The following is a 22,935-nucleotide window of genomic DNA, read 5'->3' on the forward strand; positions in this document are numbered from 1 at the left end:
AGGAACTGGCTTCTGACAGTTGTTTTTTTACCTACACATCTGCGTCATGGCACAAATATATACGTACCTGTAATAAATGAAATAAAGCAAACACTTCAACATGAATGGCAGGAATGCTGACAGGGACTCAGAGAAATAGAAAAGAATAGGTTTAAATGAAGGAGCTTACATAAAAAGGAACAATAGCGGATAGGATTCTGTGGCAGGGAAAGCTGAACTACCCAGTTTTCACATATATATTTAGCAAGTGTCTTTGTTTTGCTATTGATAACTTTCAAACATGTGTTTGGTTATTGGTACATTTTGCCTTTTTCCTAAGCATTTCTTGTTGGCTCACTGAACTAAGGATGTACAACAAACATTTGCAATTTAGAAGGAACAGATTTCAAGCTACATCTCTGGGTCTTTACTGACCAAAACACTGCTAAATCAGTTTTTGACTCGCTTCTGTGGAAGATAAAAATTAAGTAGTTTCCTGTTTTCTAGATGCTTTCAAAATAAACCAGTTGACAAAATGGGTAGAAACTGCTAGGAAAATAGGTGAGAGGATAATTAAAATTTGCCAGATGAATGATATGCAATATCACAAACAAAAAACCTTCAGTCTTTCTTAAATATCATTGTTATTTTAATATTCTTGCATTCAGACTGTTCTGTTCATTTTACACTCTTAAAAGAATGCAGTATTTTAGCCAGGCGGTGGTGGCGCACGCCTTTAATCCCAGCACTTGGGAGGCAGAGGCAGGCGGATTTCTGAGTTCGAGGCCAGCCTGGTCTTCAGAGTGAGTTCCAGGACAGCTAGAGCTATACAGAGAAACCCTGTCTAGAAAAACCAAAAAAAAAAAAAAAAAAAAAAAAAGAATGCAGTATTTTTAATTACTATAAATTGTTGGTATAAACATTTGATATTCCTTATTATAATAGTATGATATATTCATTAGAAAGTAGAAAAGACAGATAAAAGAAAAAAACTCATGATTTTACCCTCTGGGTCAGTAATCATTAATTTAGGGTAGATTTTGATTCTAATCCATTTTCTTAGCTATGTGCATACCTGTGTAAATATTTGACAGACATCATTGGTTCGGAGTCCATAGTTGACTTTGGGAAGCTTACCAAAAGTTTAAATTGCCATTTTTTAGGGGTGATATTTAGAAAATGGTGCCTGGTCTGACTTATTCCTGGGCAGCCACCATGTTCCTGCTGCTCCTCGGCTCTGACCAGGGCCCTGGCTAGCTAGATGTGCAAGTCCTGGCACCCAGGAGACTCCATTGTGGGGGATGGGTCTGCCAATCCACCATTCTGCATCCACAAAGCTCAGCTGAACCCCAGACAATATCTGCCATCCTCGCAGTACCCAGTAGAAATGAGACTCTTAAAGCTTAATGATTATCCAAAGGATTTATATATTTAGAAATGCTCAGTCAACAAGATGCCCACACAGTTAGAGTTGTTACCCAGTATCTAACCTTTTGATAGAAGTTGCTACCCAGGACAGCTTTCGACCTATCCATGGTTCTCCATGGCTGATAGCCTCCTTCTTCTCCTCTACTTCCTCTTTTTCCCCCTCCCCTTCCTCTCTTTCTCTCCCAGCTCCACCTCCTCTTCTACTCCCTAATCACAGAGCTCCACTCTGAATAAATAAATATCCTGCCACAGGTATTAAGTAAACAAGGTTTGGTAGCATATAGTATAGACACTACTAGAATCAAAACATGTTTTATTAATAATTTGATCACTTTGAAAGTTTCTTCATGCTCCTTTTTCTGGTGGCAAGCATCATTTCTCCCTTAATAGTATTTTTATTTAAATCTCATTAAAGTGTAATTACATCATTTTCTCCTTCCCTTTCCTCCTACTCCTCCTATTCTTTTCCCCAAGCCCCTGTCAAATTCATGCTCCTTTTTCTTTGATTAGATGATTATTATTAATATACACATAATGTATGCATGTATGTAGGTATAATACATGAATATACAAATACAACCCTTTAGAGTCTATTTAGTGTTGCTTGTATGTATATAATTTCAAGGCTGACCCTTAATATTTCTGGGAAAGACTGATTCTCCTTCTCTCAGCAGTCATTAATTACCTATAGTTTTTTGTCTAGGGGGTAGGGTGCTTTGAGTTTATCTGCACTATGTTAGCATGGTTATTGTGTCATTATTGTTCAGGTCTTGCTTATGCAGTATTACTGATGTCATATCTTGGTTGTATTGTTTTTCTCATTCCTGGGAGATATCTCACAGCAGACATCTTGGTCTTGTGGTATTCACAGTATTTTATTTCCCTCAAAACACACTGTTTCAAAAAAGTTGTAAGGTTGAGCATTGTGTCCAGTGTTGTGTGTATGCATGCATGTACCCCCACACACATACACACACGCCCACACTCACACACAGGCATATACATATACCCCACATATGGACAGTAATGACATAAAGGAGTACTTTTAAAAAAGTGTTTGCCATTTGATAGATTTATATGTTAGGCATAACTGGGCTTTCACTTCAAATTATTGTTATTGGGTTATTGGGTTATGATAGACAATGTAGAGGATGACTAGAGTTGACTTGCCTCTTTCTGGAACCCATGTATTAATACCAGCTATCACTGGACACCAAGGACTTGGCTGCAGAGCCATTCTTCCTTCTTAGCATGTATGAGACATGGAGACCTGCCTTAAGTCCCTTTCTTTGGTAGAGAAAGAAAGGTGGCTAGAGAGGGTCTCGGCTGGACATAGACAGTTCTTTAGTTCACAAGTAGTTGACCATCATATTTAAATGCTATGATCCTTCTATAAGGAAGTAAGTGGAAGTGAAAGTCTATTCTTTGGTAATAGCAATTTGTATGGGGAAATAATTTTGAATTTTAAGGACTACAAGATGGGAATACATGTTTGAAATATCTTCTTACTCTTTAGTCTCTTATTGTTGTATTCATCATGATTGGTTTTGTTCTTGTCCTTCACACAGTAATGTGTTAGACTATGTATCTTACATACTTAGTTGCACTCAGTAGTTTATTCTTTTCCTTTTAGAGGGTTTAAGTTTTTAGTTTTGTGTTACTGAGCCATAGTCTTATTTATAGCCCAGGCTACCTTTTTTAATTCCTTTGCTGACCCTTCTTAGTGCTGAAATGACAGGTGTACATGTTCATGATGAATTGTTTAGATTTTAGTGCAGAATTCTAAGCGTTGGGATTCTAGAGACATCATCATTACTACTACTACCACCACCTAGTACTACTACTACCGCTACTATCACTACTTCTGCTACCACCACCACCACCACCTGCATGTGGGGGATGCAGGTTCTACTTTCCCAGGGTGTGACTTTACACTAAACACTTAATTTCTCAATTCTAGATCTATAAAATGAGAATTAGATTAATTGGTCCCCATGGTCTTTTGAATCCTGACATAGATATTGTCCAGTGATTTGCTACAGACATGAGCCAGGTATCAATACTTGTTAAATATATTCTACTGGATACTTCATAGCCTACTGATTAAATTACTGAAAAATTTCAATCAGGTTTAAAACAGCATCTTTCTATAATTATTGAGGTGATATAGTTCTTATTAGAAGTACAGAATACCTTTATATTGTAGTAGTAATTAGCTGAAAAGATGCTTTTGGGGGTATGTTTATTATTGTTGTTATTGCTTGAGACAGTCTCTCAGTATAGCCCAGGCTGTTATGTATCTTACTCTGTAGATGACTTCAAACTCTTGGCAGTCCTTTTTAGAGGAATTAAAATATACAGAGGGAAAGAATGTAGAAGGCACTATAAACAGGCACTTTCTCCTCATGCAGATGTATTCTGTCTCCAGCCAGGCATGTCCAACCTTTGATGCTGTATCTTTGTATACACAAAGTTTATGATTAAGAATCATTTTTAATTCAATTACAAAAATCCCCAAAAATACATATCTTGAAATTTAAACATATTTTACTTTGTTTTAGGCCACATTCTCAGCCTCATGCAGTTCATGGGCAGCAGATGGGACATGTTTTAGTAAGACTGCTCTTTTTCAGTGGTGTGATTTCTTCCATCTTATTCTTTCAAAGAGACTCCCAAATGGTGCCTAAATGGAAGCATGCATTCCAGAGGGGATCAGCTCTCCTGCACATGTCAGGGTTATGCTTTCTCTCTTTTCATTTTTTACATTGGTTGCAAGTACACTGATAGAAAACAGAATAGAAACACTAAATAGTATTGGCTATAGAATGATAACACTTGTTTATTTGCCCATTGAGTTTGAAGTCCAATTAGTACCTTTTATGGTCAATTCCCATCTATGGCCATTGATGGAAAGGGATATCATTTTCTGTGTTTGTAGATCTAGAGTTTTACTATGTTTTCATATAATAATTGTAATATGATCCTTCTAGAATAATGCTGAAATTGTATATTGCTCTCTGTTGAATATTTCTCAGTGTGACATGAAAACTTACCAATCTATACATATATGATAGATATCAGGCACACAGAAACCTGGATTTTTGGATCCTGTAAAGAGACATCATTCCTTCCAAATGTATCTACCTCCACATAGTATTGTGTTGCATCATGGGTTACACATGCCTAGATCCAAGACCTGAGAAATCCCAGCCACTCATCTTTTCTTTCTCTTCTGAGCTTGAGTATTTTAAAATTACAAGATTTCTTTGTATTTGGGTCACTTGATTAAAACTGGAAGCACTGTTTAATCCATAAAACACCTTGTAATGGAAAAGGGCCATATCAAGTTAATGGTCTTTCATTACTTTGTTGAGGTTTGACATGTTTTGGAGGCTCCCAGGAAAATAGTGAGGGTGATTATTTTCTAGTTCAGATAATGAAAGAGTTGGATTCTAGTACTAGTTTCATATATAACTAGTTGTGTGATATTAAACTGCATCTCAATTATCTAAGATGCCAAATGACTGTTTAACTCTCCTTACCAAGTTCTTGTGTGAGAGAAAAAGAGAAAATGTTTTTGTGTTTTGAAAATAGTAAAGCCATAGTGATTGTCTCAAATTGTTTGGAATTTCATCTAAAATAGATGTCTCTAATAACCTTATGACCTTATTATATGTGACCTTATTTTAAAAGGTCACAGTTGAGACGTTATCTTTCCAATTAAAAAAATTTTAGTAACAAAGTTTGAACCCGACTGGAATTAATACTGGGTCCTAGCAAATGAGTAGATCTAGTCTATTTTCTTTGGTTTCTAGAGTCAACTGTCATAACTTAACATTACTTACTCGTTCTTGTTGCAACATTTCATTCATTAGTTTGATTGGGGCATTCTCTATCAGCCATCCTACTTGTTTGGCTGCCTGCTCCAATACCATGTCTCCCAGGAGTCCCCCAGGGCTGGTGGGGAGGGTGAGGGGGTAAGGCCAGCTGAGCTCCCTGGGCCTGAGACCAAGAGCCCTTGCTCGGCTCGTTTCCCACTCATTGTGCAGCCTGGGACCTATCACTGGAGGGGCCTGGCAAGGAAATGAGGAGGAAGTGAGTGCCACTGCTGGTTCAGAATGTTCCAGTGTGGTTGGAAAGTTTGAGGAGCAGCCTGGGTGAGAAGAACAAGACCTTATTGACAGAGTTCAGTCCTAGTCAGGTCTGTTTCACATCAGCTTTCTGAATAATCACAGCTCTCCCTATGCAGGGAGATCCAGCACAGTTACCACTAACCCCCACTCCCGCTGCCCCTAATGTCTGTGAGTGTGGTAGAACATAAATCATTCTGTTTTATTCCAAGTGGATAAAGAGTAGAAAGTGTAGTGTTGGCAGCTTCAGGGTAACAGTACTGTAACAAAAGCAAGTCTGCTTTCTAGGACTTTAGAGGTTGGAGTCAAATTATTACCATTGCAGCTATTTCTTTAATACTATGTTCTTATTAATGAATAAGGACTACTCCACTCCCCCAAAAAGGAAAGAAAACTTCCAGTGATCATATATGCCAGCTTGGCTTGGCTTGGCTTGAATTAGTCAGCCTTGTGACTTGATTTAGCTAACACCTAAATGTATGTAAAAAAAACCTACATACATTGTGAGACTAAAGTGAAAAGGCCAAACTCTCTTCTCCACACGAGCCTATAAACCAGAATATTTATGTCAAGAAGTCAGAAGAAAATCTGCTGGAGTTTTTAATGAACTACAGAATGTATCCTTTGTATTCCTGGTCTTGCCATTCTGCATGAGTTCATGTAGGACTTCTACAGTAATTTTGTAAACTCTCACTTGACAGCCCTGTCAGTTTCAGAGCCATAGGATGTGTCCAGGTCCAGCTTTAGGTCAGATCATGGTAATACTGAGACTTGCTTTACTTTTCTTTCTCCTGGAATATTTGGTAGGGATTTCTGAACTTAAAAGAGATATTTTAAGCATTTTTAAACTTATGAAACCCAAGAAAACCCAAATACTCCAGCTACTTTTCAGAACACATATTTGCATTAATTGTACCCTTAGTTTTACATTTAAGTCTGAGTTGGATAGAAGGGACTCCCTGTTGGGTCAGAAAGCTGAAGAGGAATGAAGAGCAACTACGGGAATGGCTACAAAGTGAAAGACCAGTTTTCTTTTCTGAGGGAAACTAATACTCCTTGAATAGTAATAGTTCAACTTTTGACCTCAGAGTAGTTTAATTAGATATGTCATATTTTCCCTCTTACAGTGACATGAAATTATTTAAATAGAAACTCCTATATAGAAGATCCCTGGTCCCATGAAGGCTGAACACCGAGTGGGGAGGAATTCAAGGGTGGGGAGGGGGGAGTGAGGGGTAGGTGGGGGCACATCCTTGTGGAGGCAGGAGGGGGGATGGGATAGGGGGTTCCTGGGTGGTAGGGGGAATGGGATGAGGGGATAAAATCTGAAATGTATTTTAAAAAAATAAATAAAAATAAAGAAAAAATAAAAGAAAAAGAAAAAGAAACTCCTATCTAGAAATTTCTAGAATAATTATTATCAGTTGAGACTCTCAGTGCTTATTCAGGTAACTTTCTTAAGGTATGGGTTACTGCATATTGTAAGAAAAACTCATGTATTTATTATATCATCAGATAACAACACTTTCCTCTTTAGAAGTTTGTATATATGCACATATATAGGATCAAGCAGTTTTCATTGTACCCCATCCTATAAACTCACTGAATTCTCTACTCCTCAAACCCCTCTAAACTCACTGACTTTCTACAGCCCTAGGGCTTAGCCACTATCTTTGGTCCCTAAGAGCTCCTTGGAGGAACTCACTGTCCTGCATTTTACTTCTAGCCTTCTCCACAATTCTGTGGAGTCATTCTCAGCAATGCCAACACCTTGTGCTCTCTGTCTCCCCTTGAACTTCTAAAGTTTTTTTTTTTTTTATTAAATACTGTCCCCACCAGAATGTTGTATTCCTATGGCACCAAGGCAGTTTACTTTGCTAACATAGTTGCATATTTCACATAGCCTGTTAAGTGGCAAAACCTGAACCCAAGTCCATGTGATTCTGAAATGTTGTGCTCTCTTTTTTTGCTCTAATTATTTGCCTGGGTGTTGATTTCTTTCTGACTTCAGTGATGCTTACATAGGCTACTGTCTGCTCCATGAATAGTGGAAAAACATTCAGTGTTGTCACTAGCAGTTTTGTTTTTATTTTGGTTGCTATGAGTTTTATTCTGTTTAAATTTCCTTTTAAATGATGGTCTCCAAACTCTTAGAGTAGATTAACATTCTGTACTTTTCACCATTGGTGTAACTATTCTCAATTTTCCCTCTCTTCCAGGATGGTTCATACTTGGCAGAATTCCTGTTGGAGAAAGGATACGAGGTGAGTGACTTGGTGCTGCTGTGGTCGCTGGGGATTGCTAGGATGCAGCTGCCTCGTTTCCTCTGTGTGTGCTTTCCACGGAAACTCTGATAACAAATCAGAATCTAAGCATGGCTCTGCCGTGGCGCCAGTGATGCTGCCAGCTCATTGTGCTGTCTATCTTGTGAGCACATGGGCTTCAGCTCTTCTGCATGCCTCCTTTGTTCCCTGATAAAGCAGCAGCTTGCATGAGCCTGACTGTAAGAGTGTTAGGGTTAATTTATGATGTAATGTGCTACATTAAAAAGTTCCACTCATGGTAAAGTCACTTAATTTGGAAGTTGCACAGAGCAATAAAATAGAAGCTGATCTTTGGCAACCTTGCATGAAAGATTTACACTTGGAGGTGTTTGCTTTCTAACAGGCAGCTCTATATTTTATGGAAGATGAATCTGTCTGATCCATTGTTGCTGCTATTATTATTGTGTTTTCTTCTTCAACATTAAAAATGTTTGTATTAAATCTCACGTAGTTTAGTGAATATTCCTTACTTTTAAAGAACATTTTCTGCAGGTACTTATGTATAATACAGTCATGATCTGTACAGAATAATAACTTACAGGCTTACACATATCCTGACCTGCTTTGGGAATGTTTGTGTTAATAGTTTTACATTTTCTCTTTACTACCATTAATTGTAGCAATGTTGTATAAAAATGTGTAGTTGGACAAATGGAAAAGAACTGCAAGAAATTTGGTTTGCTAACAGGATTTGAATGAAAATGGAATTAGTTGTTTTTTTATTACAACTCAATATTTTCTGATAGCTTTCAATATAAGAAGTCATAACTGTTTAGAAGCTTCTCTGTTCTACAGTAGTTCTATATTTTCAATATCAAAGCAAGACACCTGTAATTATAGGAATATCTTTGTACACATGTATCTACAAGAATAGATTTCTTTAGTAATTGAGTCTAATCAACAAAACAAAGTGATTTAAAGCAGGTAATAAGTAGTGTAAAAGTATTGGTTTCAGGAAGAAGTTTTTTAATCAAGCTGTTAAGATAATATGTTTATAAGTATCAGGAAAATATGGTAGGGGTACATCTGAAGTGCTGTTTCAGATATGTATGACCTGCTGCTAAAGGATGTATGGTTGCCAGTAATGGGAGTGAGTTGCCAGAGAATTAGGATAAGGAGCTGGGTAAGCCCAGTCATTACAACGTTGAAAATGGAGATATGTTGAGTGATGCTGTAATCGCAAGGGTGTTGTGGCTATACTTTGGGGTGGACCTGTGGGACTGTGAGTAGAAATGAAGTTAGAAGTAATAGGCAGTGACTGAATGTAGTCTGGAGACAAGGAAACATGTGGCTGTATACTGTTCTAACGAGTGGACTAGTGGGTGAGCAGACCTTGGGACTAATCATGTTGTGTAGGTGTTAATCATTTGCAAGCAGAAGGATTTCACATGTGTTGCTTTTAGTGCTGTTGGAGAAGGCAGAGAAGACTATCATGGAGAAGTAAAGCTCTATTCAGGTGTCTCATTGAGGAAATAGCAGGCTTCAGAGGACAGTCAAGATGCAAAATTTGCAAATAGACACAGTGAAAACTTAGGACTGCTTGGTGAACTGCAAATGTTTGAATTCTATTAGCATTTGGAGTTAGAAGAGTACATTTTATTCTGTTACAGAAAGACAGCAGAAGACTTCTCAAATCACAGTTAATTGGGAGGAATTTATCACAGATACAATTCTGTAAGATCCATAAATTGTAAGAAAAAAACATGATTAGTTATTCAGGGGAAGGGACAAGGCAAGGCTCAGCAGACAAGTGGAAAATCTTCCACACAATATGATAAAAGTGTGAGCTGTGTGGGGGTCATAAGAATAAAGTTTTCTTTTAAATCCTTTATTAACTTCAATGAGCTGCTCCCAATTTAAGAGATGATTGATATATTTGTAGAATGATCTATTAAGAGGAGTCTGATGGTGAAATAGGCTTTATTGTTTTATGCCTTTGGTCACAGTAAACATTAGGGTGATAAAAAATAGACAGCATTGGAAAATTTCCAGGATTATCAGCTATAGTTCTTAGTTATTCAAGATCATGAGCAGTATAGAGTTTACTGTGTGTAATCGAATGACTGGAAACATGGTCCACCACACCTAGGTCCAGAGTCAGTGACAGCAATTTTGGATGAATACAGACTTCTACTTCAATGGACTCTCAACCTTTAGTGTTGACACACAGAGGCTGCTTCAGAAGTTTGAGATTGTCCTTTCTTACACATCCCTGGGTGTTGCTGGTGCTGCCTTCCTGTAAACAGATAGGGTACTACTATATAAAGAAAGGACCAGATGAAATTTAGTGAATGACTAGACTGGGTGAAGCAGTTGAACCTTATTTCTGAACTATTTAAATATTTTTTATTACACTAAACATTTTTACTTTGTGTGCATATGTGTTTGTGCTGTAGCATGTGTGAAAAGGTCAGAAGAGAACTTGTGGCAGCTAGTTCTGTTTTCTGGGGGATTGAACTCAAGTCATCAGGCTTGGCAGCATATACTTTTATGTGCTAAGACATCTTGCTGCCCTTACCTCTGAACTACTTTGACTCTTTTCAAATCCAGTTTCTATTCAGAAAATGAAAGCTTGGAAATAACTAGAAACTAGAAACAACATGGTTTGATAGCAAAGGGTAGGCCAGGACTAGGTCAGCACTGTGAGAGCCACCATGGTGAGTCTGCTGTGTTCTTGGAATACAAGAAGCAGACTTTGATTTGCTGTCAGTGATATCGTGAGCCTAGTATGGTGCAGCAGGCCAGTAGAGGATCAGAGCCAGGTCAGTGGGGGAAATAACACAGTTAAATAAGCTCCTTTGTTCTAGCTGTACTTAAGAAACAACAAAAAAATTACAACAGGCTTAGAAAACTTTTATCATGGAGCAACATGTAAGTAAAGCAATAGCATTTATTAATATAATGCTTACCAAGAGTTAATTACTCCTTTATCCATATGCTGTTAGATTTCTGAAGCTTGGAACATGTCTGTTTAATGTGGTCACTGAAACCTGTGCATCTGAACACATTCTCCATGGACCTTCTAAAATAAAGAATTAAAATAGAGTTAATTATCTTTTGATAATCTGAAATGGAATTGGTTCCAGAAGCCTATACATATATCAAAGTCTGAGAACACTCAAGTTACCTATATAAAATGTTGTAGTATTTGTATATTGCTTATACATATTTTTGGGAATATGATACCCAGTGCAATGAAAATACTACATAAATAGTTGTATAACTTAGGGAATGAAGAAAAGTCTGTCTTTGTTCACAACAGATAGACACAGCTGTAGTTTGTTGGCTCCATGGTTTCAGAGTCTATGGATATTCAGAGTCTATGGTCATCTATATGCTTCATCTCTGCTTCAGTTCTACCACGTTCTGGGATTACAGGCATATGTCACCATGTCTGACTCACTTGTTCATTCTTTAATATCTGCAGATGTCTTCATAGTGAGAAAAATCAAGAATTGTCAGGAGTTACAGACAGTCACCCTGGGAACACTTTATATACCCTATATGAACTGTGTATATTCTGTACCTTGCTAAAGCTCAATGTCCATATATCTTTTATTTTTATAGCATAGAATAAGGTGCTAAATAAGCAGTCTAGTCCTCATTGCAATCAGCCTTGGGGCTTGGGCACCGGTTGTCTTATTATATCTAAATCCTCCATTCTTCCTTGGCTCTGTATCCTCAGTCAAATTTCTTGACCCATCTAAAACTTTGTTTTCTAGATTTCTTGGTCAATTTTTGTTTTTATTCGTTCATTTGTTTTATCTGTTAAGTAGGGATGATGTGCACATCTGTCTTTTGTCCAAGATTCCTGTGAAGATTAGGTGACAGAGCATTTTTGAAACAGTCAGGGGAACTCTGTGAGGTATGAGGTGCCTCTTGATACAAGACTGGCAGAGAGAGTGACTGGGGACTAGCACATAGTGTAGAAGATACTGTAGTCTAACTCATGAATTACAGTATTGAAAGCAGGCATGTTTTCTTGCCTAGGATCCTAGAATTTAGACGTTCCCTCACAATTTCAGGGAGAAAGGAAGATTAATAATAGTGAAACTTGCTATGGAAGTATATTCTAGCTTGACGTGCTTTCTCAGCACCACAATTTTAGATAGCCGACAGCATGGTGACCACTATAATATGTGCTCATTTTGCACAGAGAAAAAAAAATGTGAGAAATAAAGTCTAATACTAAAAAAAGACAAAAGAAAAAAAAAAGAAAAGACAAGTTTGAACTCTGCAAAAGCTAAGATTATCTGTGTGTATAAGAAGAGAATTTGGTTTTTAATAAACAACAGCAACACAGAGTATCAGAATTTAATGTCAAGAACAAGTTCATTTGGGTTTCTCTTCTAAGAAAGAAACCATGACCACCTCCCTAAGATTGAGTGTCAAAGCAGAAAAGAGACTCAATTCAAACAGTCTGGTATTATGTGAGGGGAGTGTTTTAGAATGTGGATTCTTTCTTTTCCTTTATACATTAGGTGTTTTGAGTTATTTTTCTTCAAAGTTGTTTGCTGTTTTAGGAGCTTGGTACTTTGATTAGAAAAAAGGCCAATCTTCACATGGATTTAATTTTCAAACTGCGCAGTGTACTGTCAGGATAAAACCAGTGTGCCCTTTAAGAGCTATGTATCAGCTGCCTTGTCAGACAGTGCTCTCATTTGTGGTGTGGTGATGGTAAAGATCTGCAGTACTTACAACCAGTAAAGACTAGTTATTGGTATGTGGCCATTTTGTGTCATAAAGACCAGTGTCCAGTATGTAATTATTGCCATGTAAATGTCAGCTGTTGATACAATCTAGATGACCCATACTTTCCAAAAATGAATGGCACTAACCATCCCTGGGAGTCACCTTCCTCCAAGAACAATTTAGATACTGGAGAACTTGAAATCCAGTGGTGTGGATCACCTATCTTCTTAATAAATAATGAAAAAAAACCCCACATTTTCATCTTTTAGCATCTACTTTGAATTCAACATTTTGAAGTCAAACCATCATTGAGAGAACCTCAAATTTAAATTTTCTTTTTGACAGCTAATTGACTGAGCCATGAGGTTTGTATGTTTAAACATCCTCTTCCAATTAGGTACTTAAATGTTTCTGAGCTAGTATAATTAATTCCAATTCTAATTAAGTTTATATAAAGGTCATTTGGCTTATTTATTTTTTCAGTTTGCTTTCCAAATTCACATACTCTTTTCTCCCCCAATCTTGAAAAAAGACCTACCTGTTTTCTTTCTGTGAAGAGAAACCTGCTAATCTTAAATTCTTAGCTAGATTATAAAGTTTACACACATTTTGGCTTGTCTTAATGTTTGTATTTCACCTGCTTAGAAGCAGACAGACTCAGCTTTCATTAGTTCTTAGAATAATACCTGCTGTCATGGATTAAGTATTTGGCAAGTCTTTCTTCCCTTCTACACACATGCCAAAAGTTGGGAGTGAGTGGAAATTAAAACACATTTTTTTCACTAGAGAAAAACAAAACAAAAAATAGTGCTTATTGATTGTCTTTGTAGATGTGACATTAAATTTGTTGCTTGTATTTGATTGGACTTGGTGTCCAGGTCTGTTAAGATTGTACAATATTATTTATCAAAGCCTTGCAAGTTTTTATATTTAGGGCATTTCTCTGTGTACTTTTGTGTATTGGAATAAGTGATTTCTCTGGAATTCAGTAATCAAGATAAGGCTGCCCAAATAGTAATTATATTTTAATTGTCAAATAAGTTATGTTTCTAGACCAAAGAAAATTTTTTTATTGAAATCAGAAGAACACTTATATTGAAGAAATTTGTATATTAGAAGTAACTTTGATTTAAATACCAAGTTTCCCAGGTATTAGTATAATGTGAAATTGTCCCTTATTTAAAAATATTCATTAACATTATGGATTGGCTCAACTTTATAATTAAGTAGCAACTTGCAAAATTGGAAACCTTGAAATACAATTCATTATGTTTAATAATAAATTTTAATTTAATGATTCCTCAATTTTATGTTTGCCTCCTAAAATGTCAGTGAAGTTTACAACATTTCTTTCCTAAGTTCTTTTCTTATTTACTAACTTTACTTGAGTTTTACTATTTTGGAAAGTGATGTTGAGTGCTTTTCTTTTGGCAGAATACAGTTAACTAGCTGAAGTAGTAATTGTGAATATGCTGTGTCTTTAGTAGAAGTCAGTTTCTTGTGTATGCCTTATGGAACAGTGATGACATTTCTTCCTGTTTGAAAGAAAGCCTTATGTGCGTATAATTCCCCTTTGCACTTGGAATGTTTGAGTCATGCCAGGGATTAATTTCAGTTTAAAATAGACAGAAAACGATTGAGTTAAAATATAGAAGTGTATTCAGCTGCAAACAAATCTACCCAACATTAGAAGGAACACTTCTAAAATAAGTCAAGGATTAAAACTGCCACCAGTGCAACTGGAACCTGGGCAGTTGGTGACATAAGCTGATGTTAGCATTGGCAGCACAGAGGGAGAAATCTTGACACAAGAAGGAAGTGGGACCAAGTGTGGAGCAATTTCTCTCATGTGTCAGACACAGTAGTCTTTTCTTTAGTATCAGGCAGGTATGCCTTGCTTTTCAATGACGTTATCCCTTCACACTGACCATGGCCATGTCAGGATTTTATTTTTAAAGTTTTTTTTTTTTAATCTTTGAACTTTTTGCATCTTAATTTTAGTTATATATAAATCTGCTCCTTAGTCTTATCGTCTGTCTTTCTAATGTTGCATACAGCTGCACAACAGCAGCTGCTCTTTGATTTTATCTGTACCTCCAGAAATTAATATAATATGAAGTAGCACTGAGAACTTGGGGAAACTGTGGAAGCCTTATGCTCTGTGTTAAACAAATCAAAAGCGGTTTCACAGCTACAGCCTCAAGTTTGCCTTCATTTTCACATCAGAGGTATTTTTGTCATCAATATAACCGTGTATATTTAGAAGACAGGCTTGAGTATCTGTAACTATGCATGAAACCTTGTAATTATCTAATTACTTAGATTTAGATTGACAGTAGAAACCCTGGATAAAGTCAGAAGCAGTGTGCTGGTAGCACACAGGCCATGGCTGGGCAGAAACTTAAACAGTGGAACTCTTTCTCATAATTTAAAAAATTTACCTAAAAATACTATTACTCATAGTTTTTCTAGAACCTTTCATTAGCAAATGAACTTTTGAGTTGTTTGAGTTGTTTGAATCCTCATTTCATATTTATAATTTACTTTTTTCTTTTTTATACTTAAAACTCAGGTCCATGGAATAGTTCGGCGATCTAGTTCATTTAATACAGGTCGAATTGAACATTTATATAAGAATCCCCAGGCTCATATTGAAGGAAGTAAGTAATTTTCTTCCTCTAATTTTTTTTGTTGCTTCTTGTTTTTAGTTAAGATATTTTCAAATCTCATTATTCTCAGCCCATCTAATCACAGTTATTCACCCAGAAATTACTGCAGCTGAACTGCAAGCCATGGAAACCTGCCTCATACCTGCCTTCAGCTTCCTTGCATCTTGGTTTGTTCTTAGAGTAACATTGTGTAGACAGCTTTCAGAGAGCAGTGGCAGGCATAACTCCAGAGGATCAGTGTTCTTCAGATCAGGTGCTCCTGCTCCTTCAAGTGACAGCAGTTCTGAATTAAAAGAGCACTCTTTTGTTTCTATATTTGGTTCAATTTATTCAAGATAACTGATCTTTGTACATTGAATTTTTTCAAAGATTCATTCATATGCCTAATCTAAGAGTTTTAAAGGTGTTTTAAAATTAAAATTTAAAAATATTACTCAAAAAGTTTGTACAATCTATTTTGACCACACTCTTTCCCTTGTCCCAAATCCTCTCCACCTCCCTACCCATGTGACTTTATATACATCATTGAATTTTTAAAATAATTCTTGAAGATACTTTCAAATCTTGATGATAACTCAAATGATACCAAAATTGCTTTAGAGATCAAATTCAGGATTTAGTGGCTTTCTTTACTTTTGTTGCTATTAATTTGTTTTTGCAGAACAGTATTATTTAGATAGCATGCTACAGTATTTTCTCCTTACTCTGGTGGTTAAAGAGAATATTTTGTACCTGAGGAAGTGGAGACACAGAAATATTGTGACTTACCTTATCAGATGCCATGATAAGGACAGAGCTCAGCCGTAGAGACGGGGCTTTTAAATCTATGTGTTATATAGTGTTTCTGGCCAGTAAGGGTTACACAGTGATTTTGCAACCCCAAAGTGATTTAGACTTCATGTCTAAGAAGAGACAAAAGTTAGGTTACTTTTAGGTATTGATATCATCAGGAAGGTGACCCAGATATCCACAGAAAAGGCTTTCCACTTAATGTTTAAGTCACAGTATATCTTTTTAGAAGTTACTATATGCTGAATGAATTTGGAGTTTGATTTTTTTCAGATTTTTAATAAGACAGCTTATAAAAAGGACCAGATAATCACTTATAATTTATAATATTTTATATAAAAGTGTATATATATATATATACACATGTATAATCTTAAATAATTTTGTATACAAACCATTTTCATGGTATGTATTTTTTCATTTGTAGCATTAGATTATCAGTACTTCAAAAATTTAAGAGTTTTGAATCAAATCACATTTAATTTCAGATTAGAAATGCTCAATATGTAATTTTTTTTGTACAGTTGGATCTAAGTGTAGACTAAGCTAGCAAACTGCTCACAGTTTTAGACAATTGAAGTCAGTATAAGTCAACTTCAGCACAGCAGTTTGACTAGATTGGTTGTGCATGGAAGTTACTACCATAGACATTTTATAGCCAGCTTAAGGACTTATTCTATTTAAAAATCAGATTATAGTATGTGAACAAAATTTCCCCAAAAGGTCTACCCTTTCTATCATGAGTGTGTTGTAGATTTCTTAAGAGACTATGTACATTATTACAGGCTCATATTTGTCCACATCTCATTTTTAAATAGTACATGTTTTAACCACTTAAAGCCCCCCCCCATGATTATTGTCTAACATCTTCAGGATATTATAATTCTTTAAACAAGTATATTTGAGTTTCCTATTATAAATCCACATAGAGTAGTCTTTCTACATTGTATGTTTCTTAAAGATAAAAGTCATACTCTGGTACTCAATGAGCATCAAATACGATGTTTCAGTTTTCATGTTTGTGGAAGGAGTTGGTACACAAGGCAGGATCTTGATAAATTGTTCAGGGTGAACTCAAACTCAAGATCCTTCTTGTCTCGGTATTCCAAATACTGACATTTCAGGGATAGGGAATCACATCTAGGAACATTTCCAGTTTGTCCTTCATTTTCATACTTGAATAATATGTGTTTTGTTTTTGTTGTTGTTTTGTTGTTTCTGATGGTCTTTTCTAAATCTTAAAGACATGAAGTTGCACTATGGTGACCTCACTGACAGCACCTGCCTGGTGAAAATCATCAACGAAGTCAAACCTACAGAGATCTATAATCTTGGTGCTCAGAGCCATGTCAAGGTAAGCCCTTCTCATTGCCTTGACTTCTCTGGCTGTGTCCTTGTGGTGTTCTCTCATGTATATTGTTTCTCAACACAAAACAATCACCTGTCCTTAACATGCTTAATCATCAGTATTAGTTAGGGAATTCATCCTAATAAAAATGTTTTTCATTTTTAAGCTGAGGTTTCTGTTACTGAAAAGTATAATGAAAATTTTCAACTAACACTGATGTAGCAATTTGTATTTACTTTAGGTTGTTCCCTATAGTTGTGAGCCTCTGTTTTGACATTTCATATCAATCTGTGAGAGAAGAATTTCTTAAATTTTAGACACCTTTATTTTAATGTTAATTTTGGTAGTGGCAATATGATTGGGTTGCTTGGTAGTCTTAGGTTGCAATATATTGTTGAAATGATATTCTTTGGGTTGCAATCACATGTTAAAGTTAGCTGAATTAAGTTATTGTGAATGGTGAATCTGTTGTTAGCCATTCCCTCTTTATTGTGAGACTCAGTGTTGGTTTTTTTCTTGTATTTAGATTGTCTGGTGCTCTGCCCACCTTTCTTTAGTCAGTCTATCTGGAACAAGTACCATAAACTTGAGCAGCTCTTTCTAGCCTTCCAGCTTCTGCTTGACTCAGGTTTCTGTGGCTGTATCCTGATGCTTTCTTGTGTGAATGGAATTTGAAACCAGGGCTGTTTTGTTTTATTTAGGTACCTATTCAATCAAGTGGTTAATAGAGTTTAGAAACAGAAACAGATGGCTTTACATTTAAAAAGAAGTTCAGAAATATCTATCCATGTTTCTTTTCTCTGTTTAAAGAACAAATACAGTAATTTTATTGGAGCATTTAAAGTGTTTTCATGTTCTTCCATATTTTTCAGTTTTGTATATAATGTGGGCATTATGTCTAATTTCTACACCTCTGCTGCTTAAAGTGGGAATTAGGACCCAAGTCTAATGAACAATGGAATCAGCCTAGTCATAAAACAGCAAATTTTGAAAATTGAGGGTTAGTCCTTGAGTTGCAAAGTCTTTGTACTTAGCAGGTCAGAGCACTGAGTGCTTTTGAAGAGGACTTGGGTTTGGCACCCAGCATCCACATGATAACTCACAAACATGTGTAACTTCAGTCTCAGGGAATCTAACACCCTCTTCTGACCCCCCGAGGCACCAGAAACACTCATAATATACCCAGGCAAAAAAAGTCATACTCTTAAAATAAATATATCTTGTTAGAATAAACAAATAATTGTCTGCATTTACTACTGCTACTGCTGCTGCTGCTGCTGCTGCTGCTGCTGCTGCTGCTGCTGCTGCTGCTGCTATCACTATTACTACTAGTAGGACTAAATTTGAGATTAGTCTATTTTTATTTTAAGACAGGCCTGGAGATTTGCAAAAAACATCCTTTATCTGCATAGATGTTGCTTAGAAAACAGGAACAATAACACCACCACCAAAACCCCTATCTTTATCATTACTTTTCCTTTTTTTTTTTTTTCCTGCTTTTTGGCTGTTGAGCAGTCCCTCATATACGCTAAACACATGCCAGAGCTCATCTTACCCTTCTTGGTTTCTTAATCTTTTGGTCAGTGTATGTTATATGTGGGCTTAAAAATCTGTTCTTAGTGTGAGGGTCTTTATAGTCTGCAAGTGGAGCTATTTTCCTGGGATTTTGAGTGTTTCCCCACGATGAAGGCATGACTTAGGATTTTGTGATTGAGAGATTATTCTGTTTTCTACAGAGTATCAGTTCTATCATTCCAGGAATGAGTTTTTCTATAACTGAAGCAGTGAGCTTATCTCTATATACTGGCTCACCTGGCTTCTTTTGATATTCTGACCAACCACAAGAGACAAAAATGGGGCATGTGGAAATGACCATTTCACTTTTTTCTAATCAGATTTTTGTCTTTTGATTGTAGATGGTTTATAACCTCTAGAAGCTATAAGCTCACGGTATGACAAGATGATCGAGAAATTTTACATTTATTTACAGACTTTTCTTTTCTACTACATGTCTAATGTGCTTATCTTTTCCCTTCTCCAGAATATCTTAAAGTTCTGCAACATGTTATATATTCTTGAGTTGTAGTGTGCATAGGAGTAGTTTCATTCTGGAGTGATTGTACTCTAAAAAATAGGAAGTAGAGACAGTCTGGTCATTGGTTCTAATTTAGTACATCTATGAATTTATCTGTTTTTATAGTATTTTAGATACTTCTCTTATAGAATCAGTTCATTGCCAGGAATGGTGGTTAATTATTTACGTATGAGATATGCATGTATCTGTTGTCTGGACTTGTGTATACCACAGTGTATGTGTGGAGGACAGAAGAAAATGTGCAGTAGTTGGGTTTTTCCTTCTCACGTGTGAATTCTGAGGCTCAAACTCACGTTAACAGGCTTGGCAGCAAGTCCATTCACCTACTGATTCATTTCAGGCTTTAGACTGGGGAATTTTAAAATAATTTAATCTTTCAACAAATATTTGCAGAGCATGTACTTTTTAGGTATGATATAGTGGTGAACAGAGATATGTGTGAACTCCACTCATGGTGCTGAGGGACTCACCTTCTTAGTAGGGTAATTGGTGCAAGTGTCAGAAGTGTGCAAAGTCTTTGAGTATGTAGTGGGTAAGAGGGAACTCCATCTGAGGGAGGTGGCATCAAGAGGGTAAGGGAGAGCATTGGCTGTGGTCTTAAGAGATATGGGCGGTCTTTACAGATGTAGTAGGAAGTGGACAGTTGAAATGGAGGTAAAAACATAAAGCTGAGAGTCAAAAGTGAAGAAACTTTGGCCATGTTTGCAGTGTGAATAACATTCAGCTTATTGCAAAGAACACTGAGGAGGAATGTGAAAGTGGATAAGGTAGGGAGCTGGGCTATGCCAGGCAGCTTCTGTATGTACTGGACAGAAAGAAACTTATTTAGGCATGAATATTAGAAGCTAGGATCCACGGGTGATTTTGCAAAGGTGTAGGTGTTATGTGAGTATGGTGGTTTTGTAAAGCAGATAAGGATAGAATAAATCACCTGATGGGATGAGTGGACCCTTCTGTGGTCTTTGGAGAGTAGTGCTCAGAAACCAGACAGTTGATACAACACCTAGGAAAGACTTTACTACCAGTACTTGAAGAACACTCAGAAGACGCATGTTATGAAGTACTTATATACGTTATGGGGCTTGAAGTCTGTTGGGTTGTAAATTCAGTTCTCAGAATCCTTAAGGTAGTAGCTGGAGAAAGGGACATAGAAAACTGCAGGGAACCTGCCTTGTAAAGGGTATGGGGAAGCAAAGTAGGATAGCAGGAACCAAGGAGACAAGAGGCAGTGAGTGGACTTATGTGTTGGAAGTTAAGAAAGTAGGCCTTTCTAGGAAGAAGGGGATAGAGAACCAGGAAAAGGTCAATGACATTGGCTTATATACTTGTAATATTTCTGTTCATTTGCTTTTGCATTGCTGGGATTGGAAACCTGGACCTTGTATATGGTAGATGCATGTTCTGTCACTGAGCCATACCCCATATCTGACTAAGGACTTTAAAAAGAGCATCTGAAATAGATGTAATAGAACTAAACAAATTCAGCACAAGGGTTTTAGTAGTTGAGTTGAAAGGAAATGTAAAATGAGTGACTTCTTTTCAAAAAGTTTCCTGTTGGAAGGAAGAGAGAACAACATAGTAAAGCTTAGATCAGTGTCCCCTCAAAATTGCTAGGCCTCTTTCCCAGACTCTGTGATTTCTGAAGTCCAAAGTGAAGGCAAGAACTTAAAGTTTTAGGAAGTTTCCAGTTGGTCCTTAAGGTTAATATGGTAGCCGCATTTTGGGAAACATTTCTCTAGTATTTCAGGTGTCTTGGTTCATTAATACAGTCGCTTTAAATGCATTCATCTTAGACTCTGTCCTTTCAATGTACCAGCTTCTGAGTCAGATAAAAATTAGTTCTATTAATCACCAGTGCATGACAGTGTGAGGTTTTAAATCACAAATATCACCTATAACCAAGAATTGTGAGAGTGGAAAAGGCTGGTGTGAGTCTCATATGCCCCACTTCTTCACACTCAACTCTTTCCAAGTAGTGTGTAGCCTGTGAGAATTGGCACCTTACAAAATCCTCCTTCTGTCTCATGACAAAGCATGGATATGATTTGTGTCTTTTAAAACCACACTTTTATATCTCTGTGCTGAAAGCTAAAGACAAGTTGATTCTTAGCTGTGGGTAGTATACACCAAGAAGGGGATTGGCCAGGGCTGTACAGAGGCTCTGCACAGTTCTTCTGGCTTACTTGCCAGGCAGTGAGTTTAGAGTCCTCTGATCACTCTAAGCTGCATTTATGGCTGCAGAGTTTGGTCTGTTTTGTTATTATCAAGGGATTAAAATATTTACTTAGTTATAAATTATATTAATACCTTTAAGGAATTTACTCTGTTCATACAAGAATTAAATAAAAATTTGTTTCTGATTGGTGTAATGTGTTCAGTAAGATTAACATAAAATAACATGCTATTTTTTAGTATTTTGAAAGATGGTCTAATATTAGCACATTTTGTGTTTAATTTTGAATTTTTGACTTCAAGACTGGGCATTGTTTGTGTTGGCCTCATGTTGTGCAGAATAAACTCTCTATCACTCACACTTCCAGTTAATCTGATGTGGGCAATGGTATTGCTAAAAGTAAGGAAAATAAAATAATAGGAAGCTGGTCTGGCTTCCTGTAGGAAACCAATGAAGATGAAATTGCTTCTTGGAATGAGCCCATAGCAGTCTGGGAAATACTGACTGAAGACATTTTTCTGAATCATAAACAGTAAAATTATGACTCATGAAGTAGTTCATTGAAAGGCTGATTGGATCTTACGTGGGAGAAAGTGAGGGATGACTGCAATGTACCAGTTATTAAAAGCAGTTAAACCTAGCATGATGACATCATCCCAGTAGGAACAAATGATACAGTTTTATAGTACTGCCCATCTTGGGAGGGAAAAATGTTTTAGGAAAAATGTTTTTAAAAAATTAAAAAAAATCCTTGTGACTAAGTTTGTTTCTTATCTGCTCAGTGTTCATTATAGTTGTCTACTTTCTTTTTCACAGCCTCTTTGATATTCTTAAATCATTCCTACAGTCACAGTATTGTGAGAATCTCTCCACAGTAAACCTATTTCAGTGTTGGTTGCATTTGCCTCACAAAATCACGGTGGAATTGCTTTGAAGTTTTTAAACATATGAAAATTATTTAGTCATAAGGCAGTCATGAACAAGAAATAATTTAATATGACTTTCACTTTTATAAGTGAGGTCATCCACTCAAATCATACATTTGCTAACTGCCAAATCCGGAATGGAAGCTCTGGTCTTCATATTATATAATTTATTTTAAAGGCCAATGAAAAAAACCAGTTATCCTTACCAGTGGTAAGATAAGGTAGTCTTCATAAAGTAACGTCTTCTCCCACATTGCAGTATTTCTTCTTGTATCCACTACCTCCCCCATGCTTGCAGTGTAGTCTCATTTTGGTTTTGAGAAGAAAGTTTCAAATCACCTATCAGTGGTGAATATCATTATTTTATCTCCTCCAGACTTTC

At 36.5% G+C, this 22,935-nt stretch overlaps 1 protein-coding gene across 1 annotated transcript in view; it reads left to right on the plus strand.

Moving 5' to 3' along the window:
- Gmds (GDP-mannose 4,6-dehydratase) overlaps window positions 1-22,935 on the plus strand; it is a 514,073-nt gene that overhangs the window by 83,685 nt on the left and 407,453 nt on the right. The window contains exons 2-4 of the mRNA XM_034509632.2: window positions 7,757-7,801; window positions 15,126-15,213; window positions 17,256-17,365. Of these exons, the coding sequence (XP_034365523.1) occupies window positions 7,757-7,801; window positions 15,126-15,213; window positions 17,256-17,365 (243 nt within the window). The remainder of the gene's footprint in view (window positions 1-7,756; window positions 7,802-15,125; window positions 15,214-17,255; window positions 17,366-22,935) is intronic.

Source organism: Arvicanthis niloticus, chromosome 8, assembly GCF_011762505.2.
Source record: "Arvicanthis niloticus isolate mArvNil1 chromosome 8, mArvNil1.pat.X, whole genome shotgun sequence".
Taxonomy (NCBI): Eukaryota; Metazoa; Chordata; class Mammalia; order Rodentia; family Muridae; genus Arvicanthis; species Arvicanthis niloticus.